The sequence below is a fragment of the Ciconia boyciana genome, chromosome 5 (genome assembly GCF_034638445.1).
Source record: "Ciconia boyciana chromosome 5, ASM3463844v1, whole genome shotgun sequence".
Lineage (NCBI taxonomy): Eukaryota > Metazoa > Chordata > Aves > Ciconiiformes > Ciconiidae > Ciconia > Ciconia boyciana.
This window is the reverse complement of record NC_132938.1, coordinates 20,954,194-20,978,336: the sequence shown is the minus strand read 5'-3', so window position 1 is coordinate 20,978,336 and position 24,143 is coordinate 20,954,194. Positions and strand designations below refer to the sequence as shown.

Genomic DNA, 24,143 nt, shown 5'->3' with positions numbered 1-24,143 from the left:
CCTCACTTTCTCAGGTGGCTAGCACATACCCTAATCTCCAGACTGTAGAATCAAACATTTTTCAGTCAAGCAAACAAATAATTGGTTTGTTCAAAGCAGAACAGATTCAATGACCTGCTAAGAGAACTCCAACACCAGATCCAACATGCAACAGCTCTACTGACATGGGACTGAATTCCTTTTGTATGACAGTAAAAGTATGGATTTGAAAGTAGAGTCTTTTATTTCCTATATTAGGCCCTAAGTAGTCCTTTTCTTTTTCTCTTAGTAAGAATAGGCTCACTCTAGGAGGTAGGGCTCCTGGTGAGAACTGTAAGAACTAAACCGGATAGGATTCCTTACTTTATCCTCTAGGTTAAGTGTGAGAACTGCATAAAACCACCCCAAGTCTTCTGATTCACAGGAGCAGGCATGATTACACGATTTGCACAGAGCTGCCAGCAGAGCTGTAAAACTGCTAGCTAAGAGCAGTAGCCATATAATACCCCCTGGGGGGAAAAATGCTAGAACACCCACACTACAGTTATATCCCATTATAACTTACTTAAACTCTGGACTTTGCTGGCACCAATGGTTTCCAGACTGATTTGCTAGCAGCTCTATTACTTAACCTAAAGCTATAGTTAAATGCATTTTACTTACCTAGAAGTGGCATTTTTTCTCTTCCACTTCCAAAGGTGGTGTGGTGGTTTTTTTTCTTAGAATTCCTCCACAGAAGCATTCTCCATAGAGGTCCGTATGTCATTTTGCATCTCCCTCCTTGAAACTCACCCTGTGACAATTCCTTTCATCCTCTCTCCTCATTCATATACATTCTCCTTACTGCTTATTATGAAGTGATCCATGGTGAAGTCTTCCTTCCCCTCTCCAAAATGTCCTTCTTAGACTGCTACCATTGCTCCATGGCACAAGCTAAGCCAGCTCTTCCCCTAAGCCAGCTTGTGAAGCAAGAAATTAGAGTCACAACGCCAGCAGCAACAGCTAGTTTAAGGTAGCAAGAGAAATCTTCTCAGATATTACTGCAGTATGTAACAAGACACATGAGCCAACTCTGACTACAGATATTAACACAGGCCAGAAACTTAGTAAAGAACTTCAATACTTGCATAGATGGCTTTCCCATTCTGTCAAAGTTTACATATAGGCTTAAAGCTTTTTAAAGTAGGTTTTTCAAAGCCAAGCAGCATTAGGACCAACTGTAAGTATTGTTACAAAAATACACATCCCTTCTCCCCTCTGCAAAAAGAAAGAGTTAACTAAAGCAAGCTTTTGTTCACTATTTCTCTCCATCCATCTCCTGTCTTTTTGAGCAGCTGAAGTTGTCATTTATGAAGGCAGGTGCAAGCGTGCAATGAAATCCATATAAATGAGAGGCAATGGTACCATGGCATGCCCAGGTTGTGAAGCAAAACAACACCAACTGGTGACAGACTGAAGCAGAAACTCAGCAATGTGGCAAGTTTTCAAGTCATGGAAATCAGGCAGAAAAGGCATGGACAAAAGGTATGGAAAAGTGATTACACAAGGTGAACAGCAGAAAATAAAATAAAAGCTGCCCAAGATCTTTGAAAAACTAGAAATGCCACATACAAACCAGGTAGATACTAAAAAAGAGGCAGCAGTGAATGATTCTGAGAGACCTAAAGATTAGTATTACAAAGAGTGGATTGTATGCACACTTGCTGAGAATATAAGAGTTCTTTTGACTACAAAACTGTCAGGAAAGAATGAGAACTCACAGCAGAAGAAGGCTGAATGAGCCTTCAGTTAGCATAAAAAAAAAAGGATGATGAAGAAGAGATCAAAGTGGCAACTGAGATCATCGCATCCAGACACCACCAAAATCCTGGAAAACTTCTAAATCAAGTATTTCCTATCACCCTTTTGAAAACAGATCCATAGGCACATTACTGACACATTTATTATTACGGAAATCTGGCAGAAAAAAAAAAGTTGGCAGAAGGAATGAGCAATGCATTCAGAAGCACTGACCTAAACTGGTGCATTCATATCGTGTCACTGTGAAATGTAGAAAGTCCACATGTACATATCCAAGCCAGAAACAAAACTCACATTGACTCAAGCATATCCAAGACTGGACTAGAAAGATGCACAGAATAACCTCAGGGGGATTTCTGAAGGGCATGCCCCTGGGGCATGGGACACACCTGCTATTAACACAAATTTAGAAACAATTATGGGCAGGACAGATCAGATTTCCATATGCCAATAGACTAAATCTACTTAGCAGAAAGCACAGCAAAACAATTGTTTCCAAGCACTCTAGTGTGACGATTCTTAAAGTTAGATCAGAAGCAAAAGTTTCCTGGAAGAACACAAGGCCAGGCTTAAGCTGAGTGGGCTCTGCTGTAGCAGCAATTTCTTATCAAGAGTAACTGCTCTACCCAGAAAATCCACAGCACTTTTGAATGGGAATTTCTGCCCCTCCTATCCTACAGCTTCATTGTGCCTTCAACCATTAGCATCTGCTAGATGAGAACGCTGAACAGCAAGTAGCTTTCAAGGAGGTTGGTAAGGACGGAAAAAAATAAGAAGTCTCTCAAAAGTGAACAGCTTTGTTTAGAACCGTTTCCACCAAACAGTCCAAAAACTTCAAAAGTCTACTTTAAAAAAGTTACTTAAAAATGGCATATTTCAAAACAAGAGAAAGAGGATAAGTCTAGTATTTGATTTTTGCAATGCCAAATAGCAATTTCAGAAGATTTATTTATTTTTGAAGTACAGAATGGAGCACATGCATAAGACCTGGTCCTCTTCAAAAATACAGGTACACTCACTGTTCTGAAGGAAGATCATGCATTTAGCAGCACTGTTCAAAGAGCTGAGTTTTAAGTCAGTTAAGACTCTGACAGCTAGTAGGGAAGAAGAAAACGTTTTAGATTTCTAAACTTCTAAACTGTTTCTAGCTTCTACTGCTTAGCACTACACCATTCTTACAGCAATATATAAATTAGCAAGGAACATGATTATGCTGAAGCCTATGCATGACATACAATACCACATCAGATTAAAAAAATATACTCTCTGTTGTAACTTTTCATTACAAAAACACCAGATGGGGAAGACAGACTTTCAGGAACAATCTCTCAGAAACTAGGCAGAGACATGCAAACATTTGACAAAACATACACACACACACACAAATGTTGCACTGAGGACTAAAGAACTGCACGGACTGAAATACTGTGTTACTGAGGACAGATGTTATCAAAAGAGTTTTTTAAAGTATATTTAAGTAACAATTGCTCAATTTTGTTGTCTAATTAGTCTTATGCTGATCTGCAAGGTTGTTGTTGGCCATACACACTCTTAAATTTAGGCTCTACAAGAAGCTTCTGTACCCATTACTAGAACACAAAGTCTGAGAAGAAAAGAATTAGGTCCTGAGTTTTGTTGTTTTCACATACCAGTTAATTTTATCTTAATAACAGTATTCAGGACTGAACAGGTTAACTACAAAAATGTCAGCTGGTATTTCTTTTTCTCCTCACCTATAAAAAAATGCAAATGGAAAAGCTCTCAAGGAAATTTAGTTCATACTAAATCTTGTGCCAGACAAAAAAGGGTCAAATAAATGTACTCTAGAACACAGACAGTCTTAGCTGAGAAGCAATACAGAATTTTGACACACAACATCCTACTACAGCTGCTTGAGTAGGTACAGGATACATCATCTCAGCAGCCTGAATTTAGATTACAGTCTTGTCCCTTTACCAGTATAAAAGCCTATGTCAAGGATCCAGACTTGATTCGTGTTCTTCAGTTTCATCAGGTAGTTCTTCAGCAGATGCACCACACACATTGTCCTGGTTATCTGCAGACTGATTTAGCTCATCAGATTCCCCAGCTGCAATCTGAGTTGTTTCTTCTTCCTCTTCTTCCTCAACTTCCCCATCATCCTCTACATCCATCTCAAACACCCTCACATGACGGAGATTTGAACTTAGCTACGGAGACATTAAGAAGTTTCTGTTAATAAATAAAAGCACCAATACCATTTAAAATATGTCAGCCAATAGCTTTGAAAATAGCCTTTATCTTTGAAATTGAAGTATCAAGGAAATTAGCAATTTTTTTATTGCTCTGCAGGCTGAAAAGTAAAGCAAGTAGATCTATTAACTCCTGGTAAAGTTTTACCATGTTGTGTTATGAGAGAAGTATGCTGACACACTTATAACAGATTATGAGAGAATAATCTATTTGTTTAAAAAAGAAACTTTTGATAAGTCTCACTAAATTAGCAGAAACAGGTTATCCCTCTCTCCAGTCATAGCATGTTTTCTTTAACAGTTTACAGGCTTGTCCACAGATACTGTACTTACCACACAGGAAACTTTTCTAATGCCATTTACAGAAACATACTGAGCTTTCATATTCTCCAGCACTCTCCACTGATTCTCCAAGAAGACAGTACGTGTGGATATCTCACCACTTTGCTCATCCAGCCTGCACATAGCAAGAAGAACAGCACAGAGCTAGTACTGGAATTGTTTCTTATGTACTAAGGAAAACGTCAGTCAGTCCAGTTTTTTATGTCTAAGATTTATTACATCATATGCAACAAGCAGATAAGCATTTGAAACCATCATAATGCTGCTACAGATATTCTAGAGTGGGGGATCCAACTGTGGAGACACAGCATGTTTCAGCTGAGATAAAAGATTACAGCCTCCTTCTCGCCTGCTGTAAAGCCTGATCTTCCCACAAGTAACGGCTACAGCAGGAGGATGAGGATGGCCTTCCTTCAAACCTCTCCTCTGCAAGAAGAGTTTCTAAACAAAGTCCTGGAGGCAATGCCTCCACTTACACAGAAGTTTGGCCTCCATGACCTTTCAAAGATGTATCACTCCAGTTCACCCCCACTCATAGGGACTTTATGAAGGAACTCCCTGCCTATTACAGTAGCCAGGACTAGTTTGAACTTGCTTTTGATATTTTCTGTTCATTCTTCAATACACCATTTCTTTGTGGCATTTAAAAAAAAATATTTACAGTTCAGTATGGCTCTTTATTTTGAGGTAAAAATGTATCTTAAGCAATCCACCAGAGAGGCATAGGGAGAAAAAAGAAAAGCAAGTGAGGCACAACTAAAAGACTGGATTCACTGCTTGAACTACATTGGCCTTTTTTGTGTGTGTGTTCACTTCCCCAGATGCTCTCCTCTCCCTACGCCAACACAGAGAGGGGCACCAATTCTGATGTTTCAAGGCTAAGCTGACAATAGTTATAAGTGTGACTACCAGAGGAACGATGAAGAAATACCTGTGTATCCTTAATACAAGGCAGAGGTATATGAGCAAATATGCCGAAAACATCCTAAATTCAAGTATTCTGACTAGCAAAGTTAGCAACCTCTAAAGAAAAGAAGATTTCTGATTCTACAGGACATCTTCAATTGGTCCTCCCATTTCATGAGAGCCATGTACACAGGTAGCATTCAGTCTCAAAAACCCAAAACCAACGCTAACCTAGTTCCCCAAAAAACACAAAACAAACTGTTTAGGAAGCTTCCATCTTTCCACCCCACTCTCCCTGGCACAAAAAAGAGTTTTTGTCTTTATTTACACACACACACAAAGCATGAGTAACTGTACACAATTAGAATATTTACTTAATCTGCTTTTCAGTTCTGCATTTTCAGACTTGCTCAAAGTTTTTCAGTACCTTTTAGCAGAATCCCAGATGAATTCCCTATCTTGGTCTTCATCTGTGTATACTGAAGATAAAGGCAGCTGAGCCAAGACTCTCTCCTTCCCCTCTTGTTCCACACTTTCCTTCAGAACTACAGTTACAGTTTCATCATCATAGAAATGTGCATCTAAACAACTGTAGCATCTATAGGAAAAGGAAAACAATTTAGAAAGCATCAAGGAATAAATGTGAATACAGAACTAAAATATTTTTAAGTTGCACAGCATTCATGTTAAAAAGTATTCAGTAGTTAACAGTGAGCTTTACTGTAAATGATAAAAAAGGTCAGTCATGCAGCTAAGACACTGAAAGACAGACATAACTACAGCAGACTCCTGTATCGTGCAGGAAAAATTATTCTGAAGGAAAAGAAAAAAAACCACCACCACCACCACCACCACCACAAACAAAAAAACCCACAAACCACACAACCTTACTAGTAATCTTATTTTTCCCATTTCAGGTGAAATGTAAGAAACAGAAACACAAACACCAAAGAAAATTTAGAAACACAACTGAATATACTGAGGGAAATCACATCTGGCCTTTCAACATAAAAACGATAAGCTTAGTCTGCCATGCTTTCTAAGATGCCTTCATTCAGGGATATCAAGCCTCACTCCATCTTAAAGAACATCAGAGATATAAGCAAGAGGTGTTTCCAGCTAGCTTTGTTTCTTGCATATGTGCTAAAGCTCTAGTTTTCAACAAGAAAACTAAAATTTACTTGACCTTGAAATGAAGTGCAAAATACACCCACAATCCTGCAGCGTCATACACCTGTGCCATTTCTTACAGCCGGACTCACCCAGGACTACAAGCTGGTCCAGCATCTGAAGTAGTAACTTGCAGAATAAAAGCCAAACTTCTCAGGCATTATAGTTAACTTAATGTAAAATAAACACTAGAAAACATGGTCTTCAATTTAGCAATCTGCAATTCTGGAAGAAAAAAATCAAATATACTGACCTGGAGTCTGAGCTCTCATTTATACTGTTGTTCAAGAAGTTTCCAAAATCTACTGCAAGAATTCCATTACTGACAGACCTAGAAGAACAGTGTTCATTATCCCAGTGACTAATTTATTTTCCGTTCATAGAGAATCCAAAATCTCTAATGGCAACTGTGGTAAGAGATGGCGTACGCCTGTCTAAGCTTAGCACAATACACGGCTACATCCCAAAATGATGTAACTGGTGGATGGGAACCTTTTGATTTCTTCTGCCCCTCAGCAAAACATGACTAATGGAGTCAAATCGGAAACTGCGTCTGGCTTGTGAGATACAGTTCTTTGCTGAACTCTTGGCTCAATTGTCCTAGTCTCAAGTCCGTTAAGTTACTTGTTACTCAAATCTACAGAAAACGAGTTTAGACTCTTTTAGTTATCAGTGAGGAAGGAAACAGGATAGAAACTACACCACAAGGCTGTAATTTTGTCATCAGCAGCTCTCAACTGCAAACACAAAAGATAGTTTCACCATGTGTTTTCTTCAGCAGTAAAACTGCTTCAAAAATTCCCACCCCATCACAGTTCATTATCTCCTCAAATTAAATGACGCAGATTATAAAAACCAGTATTCTACAGAGAGGAGGAGTTTTTGTTATTTCTAAAACCAGGTCATTTCAGTGCTCCCACGAACAGAATCCATCTTAAACAGTTGTATCAGCACAACTAGGCAGTGACAAACTGCATCTTGGATGCAGAAACTCCTGAAGGTACACAAAACTACACCCCAAAGAGATGTATTCTATTTGTTGCACCTATGAGTCCACCTCCCATTTTCCCTTAGAGTATTAAATCACAGGCTGCAAGGGGTTAATCAAAGAATAATATTTACAGTAAGACAAAGCAACACTGAAAATATGATTCCCTGTAATTTTTCACAAGTTTGCACAAGAAAGTCATTCTGTGAGGAGCAAAACGAAGGGAGCCTGATTTTCTTCCTAAGCCTAAAACCATCTTGGGTCTTGTGATTAGATTTTCTGAGTCTAATAACAACATAAACTCCTCCTGCAGTTTCCTACTGCACTTCCTAATGTCCTGCTCATTTTCTCTAGTATTCAAGAAAGATTGTATTCATGCTACTCATTCCTTCTTTTTACAAAAGGATTCAAATTCTAAGTGTCTCTGTACACAGGTGCCAAAGCTCACAAACCACTTTTTCCCCCTTTTTGTCTTACCTGGAAGTATCAGTATGTCTCCTCAAAATGTATATTTTAGAAATAGAATTTTCCAATATGGTGAAGAGAACATAATGTATATTGGATGTTTTGTCATTCCACCTGTAATGCGGGGGGGAGGAAATTGAAATTTAGGTCAAGTTTTAATAATGGGTAAATGACATAGAACAAGGAATAGCAGCATACTTACAGAAATGGTAGTTTAAATAATTGAGGTGTGGAATCTTCGCTGAAAAGGAAAAACCAAACCAGTTTATAACATGTTACTGTAATTTTGTGCAACTGAGCTTTAGAAACAGTGTAAAGAAATACCTTTTAGAAGTTTTGTAGAGAGACATGCAGACTGCTTGATGCACTGACTTTCCAATTACATCCTAACAAATATAATGAAAATAGGCCAAAAATGCAGACAGTTATTCATAATTATGCACCTTTTAAAGACAAAAAATCCCAGCCAACCAAACAAAAACACCTGAGTACATCTGAAAGAAAAATCCACCAATATTTATGCTGGAATAAACATCCCTAATGCAAACACTACTGTCACTTGTTTCATGCTTCTTCTTAATATATAGACTAATGTATTGCCAACTAACACAGTTACCTAGTACAGAGAGCATACACCAAGCTAATTAACGTTAAAAATAGATCCCAATAATGTGGGAACAGAAGACACAAAACAAAAAATCCCCCATTATGCTCTGCCTAGCCAAAGGCTTGAGACATCCCGGCAGTGGTGAAGCTGGGCTACATGCTGCCACCTAAGTTGTAGGCACTCGAAGGCAAAGATTAAAACTGCAGGCCTTACTAAGCATGACTACTATCTCCAGTTGACTGCTACCCCTAAAAGAAAGTTATCATTTATATAAATTGAACTTACCGCTGGCTTTTGTAAACACTGATCAATGACCCCTTCCATTTGCCTTTTGACAAAATGCAGTGATTTCTCAGGATAGTAGGGAAACAAAAGTGGACTTTCTGTAAACAGATAAAGTTCGTTTTAAAAATGCTTGTATCTCTATAAAAACATACTACACTGTTATTATAGTGACAATTGGAATGAGTCCAGTGGAGGGTCAGTAAGATGGTCGCAGGGCTAGAGCACATGCTTTACGAGAAGTTGGGGGGGGCTGGGTTCATTCAGCCTAGAGAAGTGAGGGCTAACAAGAAGGAATCTGTTGCTCTCTTCAGCTGCTTAAAGGAGGAGTTACAGAAGACATCATTTTCAAAGCTGCACACAGTGAGAGGAGAAGATCTAACAGTCATAAGCTCCAGCAAGGGAAATTCCAATCAGATATAAGGAAAAAAGTTTTCACAAGTTACTCACTGGAGCAGGGTGCCCAGAGAAGCTGCAGGGTCTCTATCCTGCAGGCATAGAAGACTCGACTGCACAAAGTCTTGAGCAACCCAGCCTAGCTTCAAAATTAGCCCTGCTTTGATTGGATTAGGTGACCGCCTAAATTATTTCCTGATTATAAATTCTAACTGAAGTAACTAACTGGATTACAATATGAAATGAGATAAATGAATGAGAAATGGAAGCCTGCCTGCCCCTTCAGCTTTTCTTCACAGCCCATTCAAAATTGCTAAGAGGTGGAATTGCATTTACCCAAGAGCTAGAAACACAGTTGTCATTAAATATCTTGTTTAAGCAAAACAATTTCCGTACTTTTTATAGTAGCTATGATTTGGCTTCAATAGGACCGATTTGTTCTTATGAAGTGAAATACTTTGTAAGAAGACATCTAAGTAGTGAGATTTATCTCAAAAGCTATTTTAAGTACATAATCTGTTCCTTTTCCAATGTTTAGCTGGAAAAATGATAAAAATTTCATCAACCAACAAAGCAATATAAAACACCAAAGAAGGGTGGAAAGTGTCAATGACAGAAGCATTACTTGTCCTATAAAATGTACAGTTCTGAGAGATACAAACATCTCAATACTTGCCAAATTAATACCAACAAAACTACTTACAAACCATCTCTACAAACAATCACAAATCTTGGGTAGTAACAGAAATGACCAGTCAAGTAGTCTACACATTTAAAGTAACAAACATATTTTCAAAGTATGTTTAAAAATACATTTTCTAACTACTACTTTGCCAAACAAACAAGCTACCAATTCCCCCTTTTTATTGAATTAAATAAGCAGGAAAAGGCACCTATAGCAAGTTCTATTACAAGATAGCTTATGCTGTAGAAGTTTTACAGTCTATGGTTTCTAAAATTACATAAGAATCATTTTCACCATCAGCTTGCTATAGTCTCTTACTTCTTTTTCACCACTAATCAACAAAATAGTCTCAGACTCAAGTCAAAGAGAGCAAGTTAGGAGACTTCCCCTGAGGTTTGACCTAAGCGTAATTACTACTTTCTTGAACCGGAAATTAAGATCTCCTAAACCAGACATCTCCTGGGATTCCTTCCAAGCCAGCATTTCTGAGTCTGGTACATAAAAGGTAGGAAAGTCCTAATACCCAGAAAATGGTAATTGACTGGGTAAGCAGCTACATAAAAACTGTAAAATAACAAGGCCCATTTATTTTATCCTACTCAGATGGAGACCTATGACTAACACTATAGAAATAACTTATAAGCATGAAAAAGCAGATTACTCTTCTACATTTGTTACATTCTACATATATCGGATTCACTTTTACTTTTTACTAAAGCACACGTTACCTTTAAGATGAGTACTATTTTTAAGAAAGTTAAACCACTGGTTTCCCTCTGTATTAGGTGGTGATACAAGGTCATCATCTTCATCTTTCAAGTACTAGAAAAGAAACAGACATCTGTAAGATTGCATTTTAAGAATAAAGGACATTGGAATTCACCTCCAACATTGCCCCTCACAAGTCTGTTAAACATTTCTTCTTAATTTAACATGCCCTACTCTTAAAACTAAATATTCTACTTCTTCCTGAAACAGCAAGAAAAATCAACTATTGTCTAAGATCATATAGTGATCTTTCCAGAAGAAACTGATTTTTAAATCAAGCTTGAGCACAAACGTTTTGGAATCCAGTGACTGATGGCATAAAGACAACACACACATTTCAGTTTTACATTACTATTGCTGGCTGCGAAGAAGTTTCATCCTTTTCCTAAAAATACAGCATGTGTAAGGTAAAATTACAAGATATGTTTTTAAGCACTCCTTTTCCCAATAATAGTGGAAAATAATTAAAATACTCTCCTTTACCATTACTGGAATGTGCAACACTGCAAAAGGGACAGAGAAGAAGAGTGGACACAGCTTTAAAAGCTTCTCCATCTAAGGATTTTCTCATTTATTCTTTGTCCATTTACTGCCTACATTCTTTACCTGGCCAACTCTCTCCACATTGAAGTATTTTCCTTTACGATTGTAAAGTTCTGGTGCCTGAAAAAATAATGCAAACAAAACCATTATTTAAACCCGAAGTTAATTAGAAGTAGTGTATAAAAAGATGATTGAATTATTTTATTATAGGATTTTTCAGATTCAATTCTTGACAGCAAAAATACAATCAGATGCTGTACTTGGCAAACCAATATAACTTACCTCATTGAAGTGTTCAGTAAGAAAATCAGCAACAAACGTGATATCTTTCTGAGTCATCTAAAAGAAAAAAAAAAAGGTGAGAAAAGCAAAGGATAAGAAATACATTTCAATGAGCACAGAACACATGTTCTGTAGGCTGAACAAGCGCAGCTCCCTCAGCCTGTCCTCACAGGGCAAGTGCTCCAGCCTCCAACCTGCTTGGGAGCCCTCTGCTGAACTCACTCCAGTTTATTCATGTCTGTCATGTAGAGGAGGGCCCCAAACTGGAGAAAGTATTCTAGATGCGATCTGATGAGTGCTAAATAAGGAAGGTAACTACTTCCCTTGACCTCCTGGCCGTGCTCCTGTTAGTACAGCCCTGGTTACTCTTAGCTGTCTTTGCTGCCAGGACACACTGCTGGCTCATGCCCAGTTGCATCCACCAACATCCCCAAGTCCACCTCAGCAGAGCTGCTCCCCAGCCAGTCGGGGCCCTGCTGTGCAATTGCAGGGGGTTACTCTTCCCCAGGACAGAACCTTGCATTTGTCCTTGTTGAACTTCAGGAGGTCCCTATCTGTCCATTCCTCCAGCCTATCTATTTCCCCCTGGAAGGCACCTCTGCCCTCGAGTGTATTAACTGGTTCACCCAGTGTGATGGTGTCTGCCAATCTGATGCAGGTGTATTCCATCTCCTCTACCAGCACATTGATAAAGATGGTAAAATCCCATTCCAGTTAACTTAGTCATTTAGGGCATATAAAGAGCTGCTATACACAGAGGTCTTACATTCACATACAGTGTACTAAAAACAGTAGTATTAACAAAGAAAACAGAAAATTCATGTGAGACAGCATATTAGTGTGAATCTGCAGGCATCAACTTTCTCAAAGAAATGACACAGACACTATACTTTAAGTTTTGGAACAAAAATAAACCTTTAATCTTGCCCTCTAAGTCAAGAAGAATACAGAGTATACCACCATTTATTAGAAAATGTTACTACTACCTTGTTCAGCTCTGGAAGCACATGATCTTCTGACATCCTCAACATGGCTGAGGGAAAAATTATATTCTTACTGCATTAATATTAATATGTTTTCCTAATATGCTTAATTTTCCATGGTTATGTAATAAGACACTGCTGATAAAATAGGAAAGATTAATTTGTCAGAAGCAAAAGAGTCTGGAATGAAGAATTATTAATTGAGACTGAAATTAAGCCTCACTTGCCCCACTAGCTTACAATACAAATCTTGGAGAATTTTTATCTTTAATCTTCTCCAACTGCATTGTACCCTCTACAAGACTGAGATAAGATTATTATAAAAAGGGTTCATAAGAATTTATTCATCTACATACCAAGAGTAGTAAAATGGATATATATAAAATACATTAATACTGTCATGCCCAGAATAATGTGTTTTAAGAGAATTGCACAGAAGTAATTTCAAATCTGTGAGGCTTAGATAAACAGTTCTCTGTTTAGTTTCAACACAAGGAAACAGGGTGAACATTTAAAGTTCTAATGTTATGACAGAGAACTCTGATAGTTCTGCTTTCTGCATTTTTTAAAATTAAAATTATTATATTCCTACTAGTAAGTGCTAACACTGCATTTCTGGTGCTTTTACAGTGTCTGGTCAGACTGCTTAGTTTTTGTAAAGTAGTTCTAAAAAGATAAATTAAAAATTATAAACCTATCATAACCACTTTATAAAAACAAGCAGGCTAAAATATAGCATTCTGCACTTCCTTCTAACATTTTACCTTCGGCTACCCAGCTACAATTGGAGGTCGCTACTAAGTGCACCCAGACATTCAGAGACTGTTTACATCTGTGCGTAACCTTATAGCTAACTAGGTCTCCACAGGAGGAAACAGCAAGTGACAGAGTAAACAAGAGTTAGACTACACTTCAAATTTGGTGTAAAATAAATGAAGTCCTTTAATTTCCCCAAGTCAAGACCAGCAAATTGATCATGGGGCAGACAACAGTTTGGAGTAACATTACAGGATAAGTATATACAATACTCACTGTACACACACTAAGTTTAATTGAGAACTATCAAATTTATGATCTATGTGTTTAATGTTATAATTATTCTTGCCTCATGAACTGTAACCTTTTAGATGACCAGAAATTTTCTGTGATAGAAATAAATAGATGGTTATAACTAAGATTGGCTTAATTACTTGCCGACATTTAAATGCTTACAATACAAAACAGATACTGGATGCTTACTACGTCATCAAGCTTACCAACATACAGCCATCGAAAAAATGCTTTGAAGTTTTTCATACTACTGTCGATAACTCTGAGCAAAAAACAAGAAAAGAAATTACCAGATCTAAATGTCACAAGCTGCTCCAGGCTTAAGTCCCACCTTTACTACAGGAATGCCTGCAAGCACTATCAATTTTTTAAAAAATACCAATGCAACCTTCCAAGTAAGACTATTCTGGGGGTATGAGTCTATGAGATGCAGTGAGACAAGATAAAAGCTCACAACCAACAGAGGAGCCTTGCTCTCCCAACTTCCTCTATAACCAGCCACATGCTTCCCGTTAGATACAAGACTCAATAGGCATGTTTTTTAAGTTCTCCAGACTTTATACTTACTGAAGCAGCTCATTTGCTTTCAGGATGAAAGAACCAACAGCAGTAATAGCCTCTGCAAAAAGAGCTAACCGTTATTATTAAGCTTTCAAAAGTGAAATCGGAGTGGGTAAGTAGCATACACACTACTGTACCTTCAATTCTGGATGCATCTAATCCCAGAGACTCATATTTTTGTTTCCATAAAGCCATTCCTTTCAATTCACTCAAGTGGTATAACAGTGCCTCAGAGCCACTAGGAAGGCAGAGCAAAGTAGTATAATATTTTAGTCACTTTTCAGAAATCCACTGCTTCACTGCATGCTACATTTTCATCATTTAATGTGCAAAGTGGAGAGCTTTATAAGGTGGTCTGGCATGTAAGAGTTAAAGTATCACTTCACAGAAAAGCTAAATGTTGTCCTAATGATTTTAACCACTACACAAAGTCGGTGTGAAAATTTTGCATATATCCTATAAACACACCACGCAGCGATATACAGGTGATGTGTCAAGGTGATTGTTCAAAATACTTCAATAGTTCTCCATTACCCAAAAGTAAATTAATACATTTTTCCATGATCACGGTCTCCACACCAGCACACCTACATACAAAGAATCACCAATACAGCATACTGTCTTTTAGCAAAGCATATAATATGCCATTTTATCTATAATTCATTGGACATTCTGTGACTTACCTCTGCAAATGACTTATGACCAACTTTTGTATACTGGAATAGGAAGACTCTATGGACTGACCGAGTTTTTTTAAACCCTGGTAAAAAAGAAATACAAAAATATAATAATGTTCTGTTAACTTAACAGAACAGTAATTAAAAGATATTGAAATAGATTATTTTAATATGTTAAAAAACATTAACATACCTTTACTGTCAGTTGGTTCATTAGTAACGCCTGAAGTTCCAGACTAAAGGGAGTGGGGTAGAGAACCAAATATGCATTAATTTTGTATTTCAATATCTAATGCAAATGCATACTCAGATAAAACAACAGTAACTACCTTGCTTTGCCCCACAACAACAGCTGCATAAACTCATCCTGAACAGAAGTGGTTGTATTCTTTTCCTGTCGGTCAAAATGATTGAAATAGATTGGTAAAGAGATTAAATCCAGGCTACCAGATAATCTCACAAACACTTCAATTAAAGTATATCGGAAAACCCACCCATATCCTTGAATGCTGAAATCAGACTACTGATCACTGGAAATTTTCTAGTATTTTAAGTTTTTTTCAATTGTATTACCCAGTAAAAATTCTAAGCAGTTTGCCATCACCAAAAACCTATTTTAAAAACATAAATTATTTGATTCAATTAACTTCTAGCCATGGTCAATGAACACAAAATTTAAGCAAATCCAAGAGCATCTTAATCATGACTGTTATACATGCTCTATTGAACTAGGCTGTAAGTGCTGGTAGGCTGTTGAGTAACAGTTACAGTATTCAGTTTATCAATGACTGAAGTACAAAGAGCACAGCCTTAAATAGAAAGCAACTGATCCACAGCTGTGCAAGCTAAAAACTATCACTTCTGAATAACTTAGAATAAATAAAATAAAGAAGTACCACAATACAATCGTGCTTGATTGTACTCGGATATCTTCAGCATCAGAGCACTTCACACACAATAGGTTCCAGGTTGCCTCTGAACTTAGAGATTGTTACCTGGAGGCATTATGCTTAAACAACATTAAGATATGCAGTATGTTAACACGAACAGCAGAACTACTGCAAAAAATGATTTTCCAAAAAAATGGTTAATGCTACAGTACCTGTACGAACTTTGTTAGCCGTGAGTCCATCTGCATCAATATTTCCTCCCATGCTTCACACATGCACGTCAATGACAACTTTATATACTGTAATACAGATACAGACATTAGCATTATTCCCTTTTTCCCCCCTTCAAAGCACATGCAGAAACTGGATGTTACAATACAAAGGGAAGATACACTGTAGATATTATATAAAATTTATTATCAAGTTCCGAGTTAGAGCTCTACATTTACTTAAAACCAACTTAAGCTTCCTACTAGAAAACACTTATTTTACTTGCATTAAGAATATCGAAGTCTGTAAGAACTGTGATATTAAAAAGGTGTCGTAAGACAACTGTACCTGTAACAGAGTTGAAATGTGAGTAAACTTCCGGGCCATTCGAGTTACCTCAGGTAAGTAACTCGATAATAGACTAGTGTCCAGCTATAACAAATGAAACAAGCAACAGTTAACAGATGATATTCTTAAGAAATTTTAGATTACAGAAATTAAAAGACAGATGGGGAGGACCCACGGAAAAACTATCATTTCTCATTTCCTTAAAGTTGATTTTAAGAGGGAAATGCATTTAATTCAAAAGGGCAATAAATATTTTTAATACATCTATGATGTACTATACTCCTGATGAAGTTCCTCATTTTGGAGTTCTAACAGTAATAGTTTTAAGGATGACTGTTCTGGATAGACTGGATAATCAACAGCATTGCTCCTATGCCTTTGCATGCAGGATGAAGAAAATCTGAATAACTGTAACTGTAACTGAATAAATGAACGTTATATTTAAAGTAATATTTTAAAAGAATGCCTCAGATCATCATCATCAGTCTCATCAGTGAAACTGCATGTTAACGTGATAAATCCAAAAGCTAAATCAGGGTGAATTTCAGAAAGGCTGGAAATGGTACTTTGTGTTTTTTCTGCAAATAATGGGAAAGCAATAAAGCTACCAGAAAGTAATTAAAAAAACAGGTTTACTTTTAAATAACATTTTAAAATTACTTTACTTGCCTGAAAATATGTTATCTCTGCTTCACTGTCTGAAGAGTCTCGTATCTCTGTAATAACCGATAGTGATTTCAAATCACTAGACAAACATAGTCCACGACAAGAACCTGCCACCTGAAGGATTCCAGTTTAAAAGTTAATGAAACATTGAATTTCCACTAAGATGTAATTACTGCTCTAACACATTTACATACAAAGAAGGCTGCGTTCAACAACATGGAAAAACAAAGCAGAATTTTCAGCTACTGTTCAGGAACAAAAGCACTTTTTACTGTGGATTACATTACTGTTGAACTTTGTTTCATTTGAAACAAGATGTTAAAATTACCAGAGATAGGATGTCTTTCCAACAATAACCACACAACCCAACTGAGAGAAACAACTATTCCTTTCTTTAAACTTCAACAGCCCAGTTTCACTTATGGGTAAGCATACGTATGTATTTTTTCATTCAATTCAGTTGTAGCTTGGTATATTATGAAGAAAAAACATGGAAAGCAATGGAACGTACCCCAGTTACTGTGGCAATCTTGAACATTCCATAAGCATAAATCTCAATAAATCCTGAGCTGCTACCAAGGACAAGAGCATTAAGCCTATAAAAACAGAAGAATATGTGTTGATGAGCATACTGAAACAAATTCTAATACATACAAATATAATTCTTAATACTTAAATTCCATCCTTTTACTAAAGATCCTCTAAAGAATCTCTGAACGAAAAGAAACACTGTACTACTGTCTACAATCCACAAAATTTAAAAACAAAAAAATTATTAGCTTGGATTTCATTGATAAGACCTGCCTCTAACATTTACAGAAAGAGCATCAATTACTAAATTAACTGAGGGAATAGGGAAAAAATAACACAATTTAGGCACAGAAGTCCTTCTTCACTGACTTCATACCTTCTAGAAGAAAAAAGTAACAGTTTCTAGCAACAGTCCACCTACCAATACAGGCTGCAAAGCCTTCTTACAAAGCTACTTTTGTATTCCCCTGAGTTTATACTAACTACATGCAGAGTAAGTTTGTCACAGTCCCTCAGTGGCACTCCTCAGCAAAAACTCAAAGGCAATAAACATCTGAAATGGGTGCAGCAGCAAAGAACAGCCACAAGTAACAACAGCATCAGAAACAGAAACCCAGTTCAAAGAATAGGGTCTGGGACAGACAGATCTGTGTTTTGCACACTTATTAAAACCAACTTGCTACAATGACTAGGGAAAAAGCTTCTCTATGACCTCTCCCTTTTTGTCTATGTTTAAAATGTTAAACTTTGGACAGGGACGTTGTCTATTGCTGTCATATATCCATACATCTTCAGCTACACATATTAGCTTACACTACAGTGAGCAGTAATGCTCTCCAACATAAAAAATGAGAATGTTTTGTATGTCCCCTTATAAATAAGAGAAAATTAACTGCAAATTCTGCCTGTTACACACCTAAATACATGTTAAAAGAGAATGTTTCCATTAAAACCAAGACAGAACTTAACAAAACAGTATCTGAAAAACTTTTAGTTTGATTAATTGAATGGATGAAGGAGCACAGAATCCACAAAGCTCTTACACCACCGACAGCCACCATGTCTCTCTCTCTAGCAAGGAAGTTCTACTGTAAGAGTAGGACTTAAAGTCCTAAGTCTTAAAAAGGAATAACTGGTGATAGACAGAGATGCAAATTTTGAAATAAGGAGGATGGTTCTCAGTGGTGGGACTGTAAGGAACAGTGAAAGAAAGCGAAAGGAAAAAAAGGAATACAAGGTTAAGCACCCTCCTCAAAGATGTACCACAAGCACTCCACAAAGCCAGTCTCAGCCTGCTAAACTACACTTCCTCCAGCTGCTCCTCGTGTGTTTCCTAATAAGAGATATTTACTTTATTTTAATGTAATCCTAATACAGCTGATTTCAGAGCTAATTTTAAGTTTAGCTTTGTCACACTCATGCAAAGCCACAAAAATTCCCCATCCATAACAAGCATTCACAAATGTGTCCAAGACCAGCTTAAGTAACACATACAACATAGCCTTCAAACACACCCCAATAAATCTTCTAAGTAAAATAAGATATGGCACCAATAGCCGTGGCTGATAAAGTGCCTCATAATCCCTCTAAATTCAGGAGAAAAGGTGTAAGCTGATGGAGACTCCTTTTTTTTTTTTTAAATATATTCTTTGAACTTTATCTTTGTACATAAAAAAAGACATTCCATATCCTTTCTCCAGGACCCTTAAAAACAGATTATGAATAACTTAAAAGTAAACCCACTTATCCATTATTTTACAGCTTTAAAAAAAACAACCAAAAAAAACCCCCACAACAACCCACATACAGAATTTACCTTACATCACCCAGAAGCTTCATAATCTCATCTGACTTTTCTTCACTGAAAATACAAAACACATGATTGGGGTTTATGTAGCTTGTCTCAATACCAGAAAACACAATAAGGCAAAAAAAGAGAGAGATAAGATGACAATTTCTTACCTGAAAATTTTTGCAGTGGTACTGTAACTGAAAACAAAATAATTATTCTCAATAACAATAAGCAGACATCTAATCCAAAGCATCTGTAGAGCATTAAAGATGAATAACCCGAACAATGACAACAAATGACAAATTGTATCTTCTAAAGCTTACTAGTGTAATGCTTACTTTTTTGGTAGTGCCGGTAATTTAGGCAAAAGAAGATTTGATTCATCCTCAGCATTGTAAAAGGAAGTGAGAACACTGAAAAAGAAATAAGACTGTCTTTACCACCCAAGCTGTAAAAACAGGGTGCGGAGGGGGGGGCAGGGGGTAGAGAATTTCATTCTGACTTCAAAGTTGTTACAGCATATACTCAATACATTATGTATATTAAAGAGTTACAAATATTAGAGGGTAACCCCTTATGGGGCCTTTAATAATTTATCAAATTAATGAAAGAAGTCTGATAATCTTTTTTATTTCCACCAAAAGAGAATATAAAGCTTGTATCTGCTGGCTCAGTAGCTTGCCACCAAATCCCTCATCACCTGTAATGCAGTTACTGACTTGAGCCTTTCTGTTTAAACCCTGTACAATCCTGCAGTACAACCTACCCACCTCAAAAAAGCTTCACTCTGAAAACACACTACAGTAAGAGGAAGACTACAGTGCAATACTCATTACCACACCTTAGACATGCCAGAAGGATGAGACTCCCAACAAGGAGATAAGTCTACCCCCATCAGAAGAAGAATGCCAGAGTGATTTAAGATGTAGTTATTTTCTTGCTATTTTAAGATTGGTGTTTTCTGGAGGTGAGGGGGAAATCCCCAAGTCAGGCTTACACCACCTCCCTTCTTTAAAGAAATGTTTTATTTAATTATTGTCTTGCACTGCAATAAGGTGCATATCAGAGGTTCTTGTAAGACCACAGAAACAGGGACCATCATGTCCTCCAGCTCACAAGTGTTGCTGAGAATTGTCTAATGACACAGAGCTCATGGTTACTAAGGGCAATCTGACTTCTTGAAGCAAGTACACCCACAACAGAATTGCTGCTGGAGTTGGATATAACACCAAAGGCACATGGTGAAAGATGTAAGCACCAACCTAAAGATCTTGAAAACACAAGTGGAGAACGATTTAAATATAATACTTATTCTGACCAACAAAATAGATGAACATAATACCATTATTATAATTAGTTTAATAAATTAATTGGTATTGAAGTAAACTAGATCAGAAGACAGGCTGTACAAGCTAACACCAGATTAAGCAGCTCTTAAGAGGTGGGCGCTCAACATCATGCTGAAATTTTTGTGTATAACCTAAAGAATCACAAGACTAAGATATCAGCACTAAAAATAAGCATACAAAAAGTGTCTGTCCTAACCAAAAGGAAAATTTTAGCCAAGTGGTAACAAAAAGCCATAGCTACATAGTATTATACTATTTTATATGACTGCTTGTAACATACTAAGTATAAATTATTAGTGAAGCGGCACTACATAGCCCATAATTTATTTTAAAGTTTTTTGGACTCACCTGCTTTCCTCAGTTACTTCCATCCAATGCATGTAAGTAATAGATGACTCCACAGAGAAGGAGTGCAAGCTTTCAGGTTTTTCTACGTCACACAGAATAATCCGCTTGGTATCAGTAAGGCCAAAAGCTAAAACTAGAGAAAGATGAGTAAAATGTATCAACAACCAATGTGCAAAACTTTGTAGTTACTTTATACTGAATTAGAAAATAATGTGTCTTCAAAGCCAGCTACTGGACAGAATTTTCTCTTTGGCTACCTACAGTCCTTCCAAATTCTCATTTGAAACCTACTCATTAAAATGAAGGTTCAAACTCCTATCATATTTCAGGTGATAAATTTAAGTCACAGGCATGATCCCACAATTATTTATCTACATGTTGAACTGAACACGCTTCTAATACTCCTAACAACAGTTCTGATAAAGCAGAGCCTTCAGTTTTTGCAAGTTTGAGGCCAAAATTATATGTAAAGACTGCCCACCAGGAAGGTTTGTTTTTTATTACAACAAAAAACAACTTTTGCATCACCTTCTTCTTAACTTTATTAATCCATAAAAGCATATGGCAGGCAAAGGTTTCTATGCTTACTTCCTTCTAATCACAGGCAATCGACCAGCTTAAAAATAAGTTTCTTAAACTCCTCTGATTCCATCATAAAACTATATGGGTATTATTTACCCACATGTCATGGAAGGGATTGTTCCCATTCTCCGGCCTCTAATGAGTCAAAAAAATAACTAATTTCCAGCGTAGCTTTATTAAGCTACTAATTTCAACATTATTTCTGTTGATAAGGAAAAGGCTTTTTTTTTCTTCTCTGGTGTATGATTAGAGCAATTTTAGCCTCTAAAGTTCAGTCTATGCTAAATAAGCTAAGCTCTTCAGTCAACCCTGATCAGACAGCCTCTCTCTCTACTCACACAATATCATTCATATAAAAATATCCGGCTTAGTTAGGAACTGGAAGTTTTGCTGTTCCTTGAAAAGCAGTATTTTGGACATAAATCCACCTTGCAAATCCTTCTCACAATTGCTTTCAACAGCATAACTCTATTACTTTGAATAAACCTACATAAAATTAAGCCACCCTCACCCTTCTCTTCAAACACAGTTTACTTGAAAATTTCCTTCATGGATAAGAGGTATCATCACCACAACTTTCACTGATTTCCAGTGGGATTTTTATTGCACCATATCACTTCATATACTTGACATTACTTTTGCCATCTGGTCTCCAAGCGAGAGCAGTCACTTCTTTTCCTGTATTTTCATTTGGAGGCAAACTCCACACTCGTTGAAAGTTTGCAAGCCGATGAAGTAAAACCTATAAAGCAAACACATTAAAGACAGAAAAATAAGCTACATTCTCCCACTAATACCAGTTTGTAAATCAGTTCAAGACACTTTTTTTACTATTCTTTACTAACTCCTACATCTTAAATATCACCTGCTCCTCTAGTAGATGATTGAGTCCTATGTCATTTTAGAGGACAGTATACTGTTTACTATACAGCAACACAGAGAAATAAGCTGTGCCTTTTACAAGCCTAGAAGCTTGTAACCAACAGGGGTTACCCACGCTTCTCCAGCAAAGACGCCCTGACAGCACAACAGCCTGTCTTCATGCATGATCACATACAGCAGTTCCAGGAAAAACACACCTGAAAACAGATTTAATTTAAATAGCAAATTTCGTGTGCTTTAACATCCCTCTGATACAGGCACTGAGAGTATCATCAGCAAATTTGTTTGGAAATTAGAAAGTAAAAAGGGAAAGAGCAGTAAGTATTGAGAAGCTCGATAAAAATATTTCTATTCCTAAATGCTTGGCTAAGCTTACAAGAATTATGGCACAGATAACAGCAAAGGCATCTCAGCGACTGCACAGAACAGGCAGCATGTTCCTGCTAGCAGCAACCACTCTTCCCTCCTCAGAGTCCTTCCTGTCAGCCCGCAGATGCGGCCTCGGCACGGCCCCGGGCAGCCCTCGCCGGGCTCCCCCTGCCCGGGACCGGCGGCTCGGCAGCCCCCCGCACTCACCTCCCCCGCTCTGTTGGCCAAGGCGATGAGGTCCCTTTTGGGCGACCAGGCCATGAAGACGACCTCCTGGGGCAGCTGCTTCTCCCCCACTTGCCGGAAGGCGGGCATGGCGGCGGGGCGCTCTGGCGGGACGCCGCGCTGCTCCAAGCGGCTACCGGGCCCCTTCCCTTTCGCCGGGCGTCCCCTGACCTCACAACGCCGCCGGCCTCCCGCCCTCCGCTCCCGGCTTCCGGAGGCGGTGCTGCCCGCCGCGGCGCCGATTGGGCCTTGAGGGGAGCGGGGGCGCCGCGGCCGCCCGCGCCTCAGCGGCGGGCGCTGCGGCTCAGGCTCTTCCCGCCCTGCCCACGGGGACAAGGCTCCCGCCTGCCGTGTGCGCCTCAGTGCGGGGCAAGGGCTCTCCCCCGGCGGGGGACGGCTCCCTGCCCTCACCCCCGCACGGGGCTGAGAGAAATGCCCGCGGCCGGGAGGGCCTCGCGGAAGGGAGGCGGGGGCCCGGGCTGGCGGTGGTGCCCCTTGCGGGGGCCCGGCCCCAGCTGGGGGTGGCCGCGTTTGACAGCTAGCGCCGGGGAAGGCCCAGCCTGGCCTACCTGCAGTGCAAAGCAAAGCTGCGGACATGCTCCAAGTAATGCTGCTTTAATTTCAGTGTAAGTAACAACGGGGGCAAGGCTGTGACACAGTGCAGAAGTATCATCCCCTCCTACTGCAATACAAACCTTCATTTTTCTTATGCTTATACACCAACGTTCAATTCCCATTTTCACAATGTAACCCACCTCTGTCAGCAGTGCCAATCCAAAATATTAAAACTAATGATTTTTATAAATTTAACTGGTGGAAGTAGTTTAAATTTAAATATCCTTACGAGGTCACTTCTTCCACTTACTAAGCTTCTGAAGTACGTTTTAATTTTTTGTTCTTAGGCTTTTCTCCATTTGGAGATAAAATAAAGTAAAAATCCCCAAACCCATACTGCGAGGGGACTGAAACTAACAGAGCTTGGATTCCTAAGAATTTGTGCCTTCTCCTCACCTAATCTCACTTCCTCCCTTGCCCCAAGTCCCCCACAAGACCATGGCATCCACCAACACCTCACCTCTCAGTGGCACTCCTCCCTTTGCTTCAGACTCCCATTAAACCAGACAAAGAGCTAATCCAAAATTGTTACACTGTACAAATACATGGTAAGTGTGGTTTACTTGGCTTTTTTCTTTTTGTGTCATTAGTGATGTAAAATAAAAGAACTGTCACTTTTCA

The 24,143-nt window shown here is 38.2% G+C and overlaps 1 protein-coding gene across 5 annotated transcripts; it reads right to left on the bottom strand.

Moving 5' to 3' along the window:
* Positions 1-259: 259 nt before the first annotated feature.
* On the bottom strand, positions 260-23,343 carry ANAPC4 (anaphase promoting complex subunit 4). 5 transcript variants are annotated; one of them, XM_072861713.1, is made up of 29 exons: positions 22,890-23,109; positions 22,068-22,173; positions 20,850-20,982; positions 19,491-19,565; positions 19,323-19,349; positions 19,177-19,221; positions 17,341-17,425; positions 16,833-16,943; positions 16,164-16,247; positions 15,818-15,904; positions 15,045-15,109; positions 14,909-14,951; positions 14,722-14,798; positions 14,176-14,276; positions 14,045-14,096; positions 13,684-13,739; positions 12,428-12,477; positions 11,445-11,501; positions 11,226-11,282; positions 10,580-10,673; positions 8,774-8,871; positions 8,206-8,267; positions 8,084-8,122; positions 7,894-7,995; positions 6,682-6,759; positions 5,686-5,856; positions 4,344-4,467; positions 3,736-3,968; positions 260-938 (listed from the first exon to the last, which is right to left on the bottom strand). In XM_072861713.1, exons 1-28 carry the CDS (start codon positions 22,995-22,997, stop codon positions 3,753-3,755), a joined length of 2,403 nt encoding a protein of 800 aa, XP_072717814.1. In that variant the 5' UTR covers positions 22,998-23,109; the 3' UTR covers positions 260-938; positions 3,736-3,752. The 5 variants fall into 5 exon arrangements, with proteins under 5 accessions (XP_072717814.1, XP_072717815.1, XP_072717813.1 ...); XM_072861714.1 differs by lacking the exon at positions 260-938 and adding an exon at positions 1,845-2,171; XM_072861712.1 differs by lacking the exon at positions 260-938 and adding an exon at positions 2,204-2,873.
* Between the last annotated feature and the right edge of the window lie 800 nt (positions 23,344-24,143).

Excerpts from the sequence above, each read along its gene's own strand:
- ANAPC4 (XM_072861715.1), bottom strand. The coding sequence starts at position 22,997 with ATGCCCGCCTTCCGGCAAGTGGGGGAGAAGCAGCTGCCCCAGGAGGTC. Across the intron at positions 15,110-15,817 it reads GGCTAACAAAGTTCGTACAG|GAAAAGAATACAACCACTTC; the intron begins GTACTGTAGCAT and ends TTTGACCGACAG. Across the intron at positions 5,857-6,681 it reads AATGAGAGCTCAGACTCCAG|ATGCTACAGTTGTTTAGATG; the intron begins GTCAGTATATTT and ends CTTTTCCTATAG.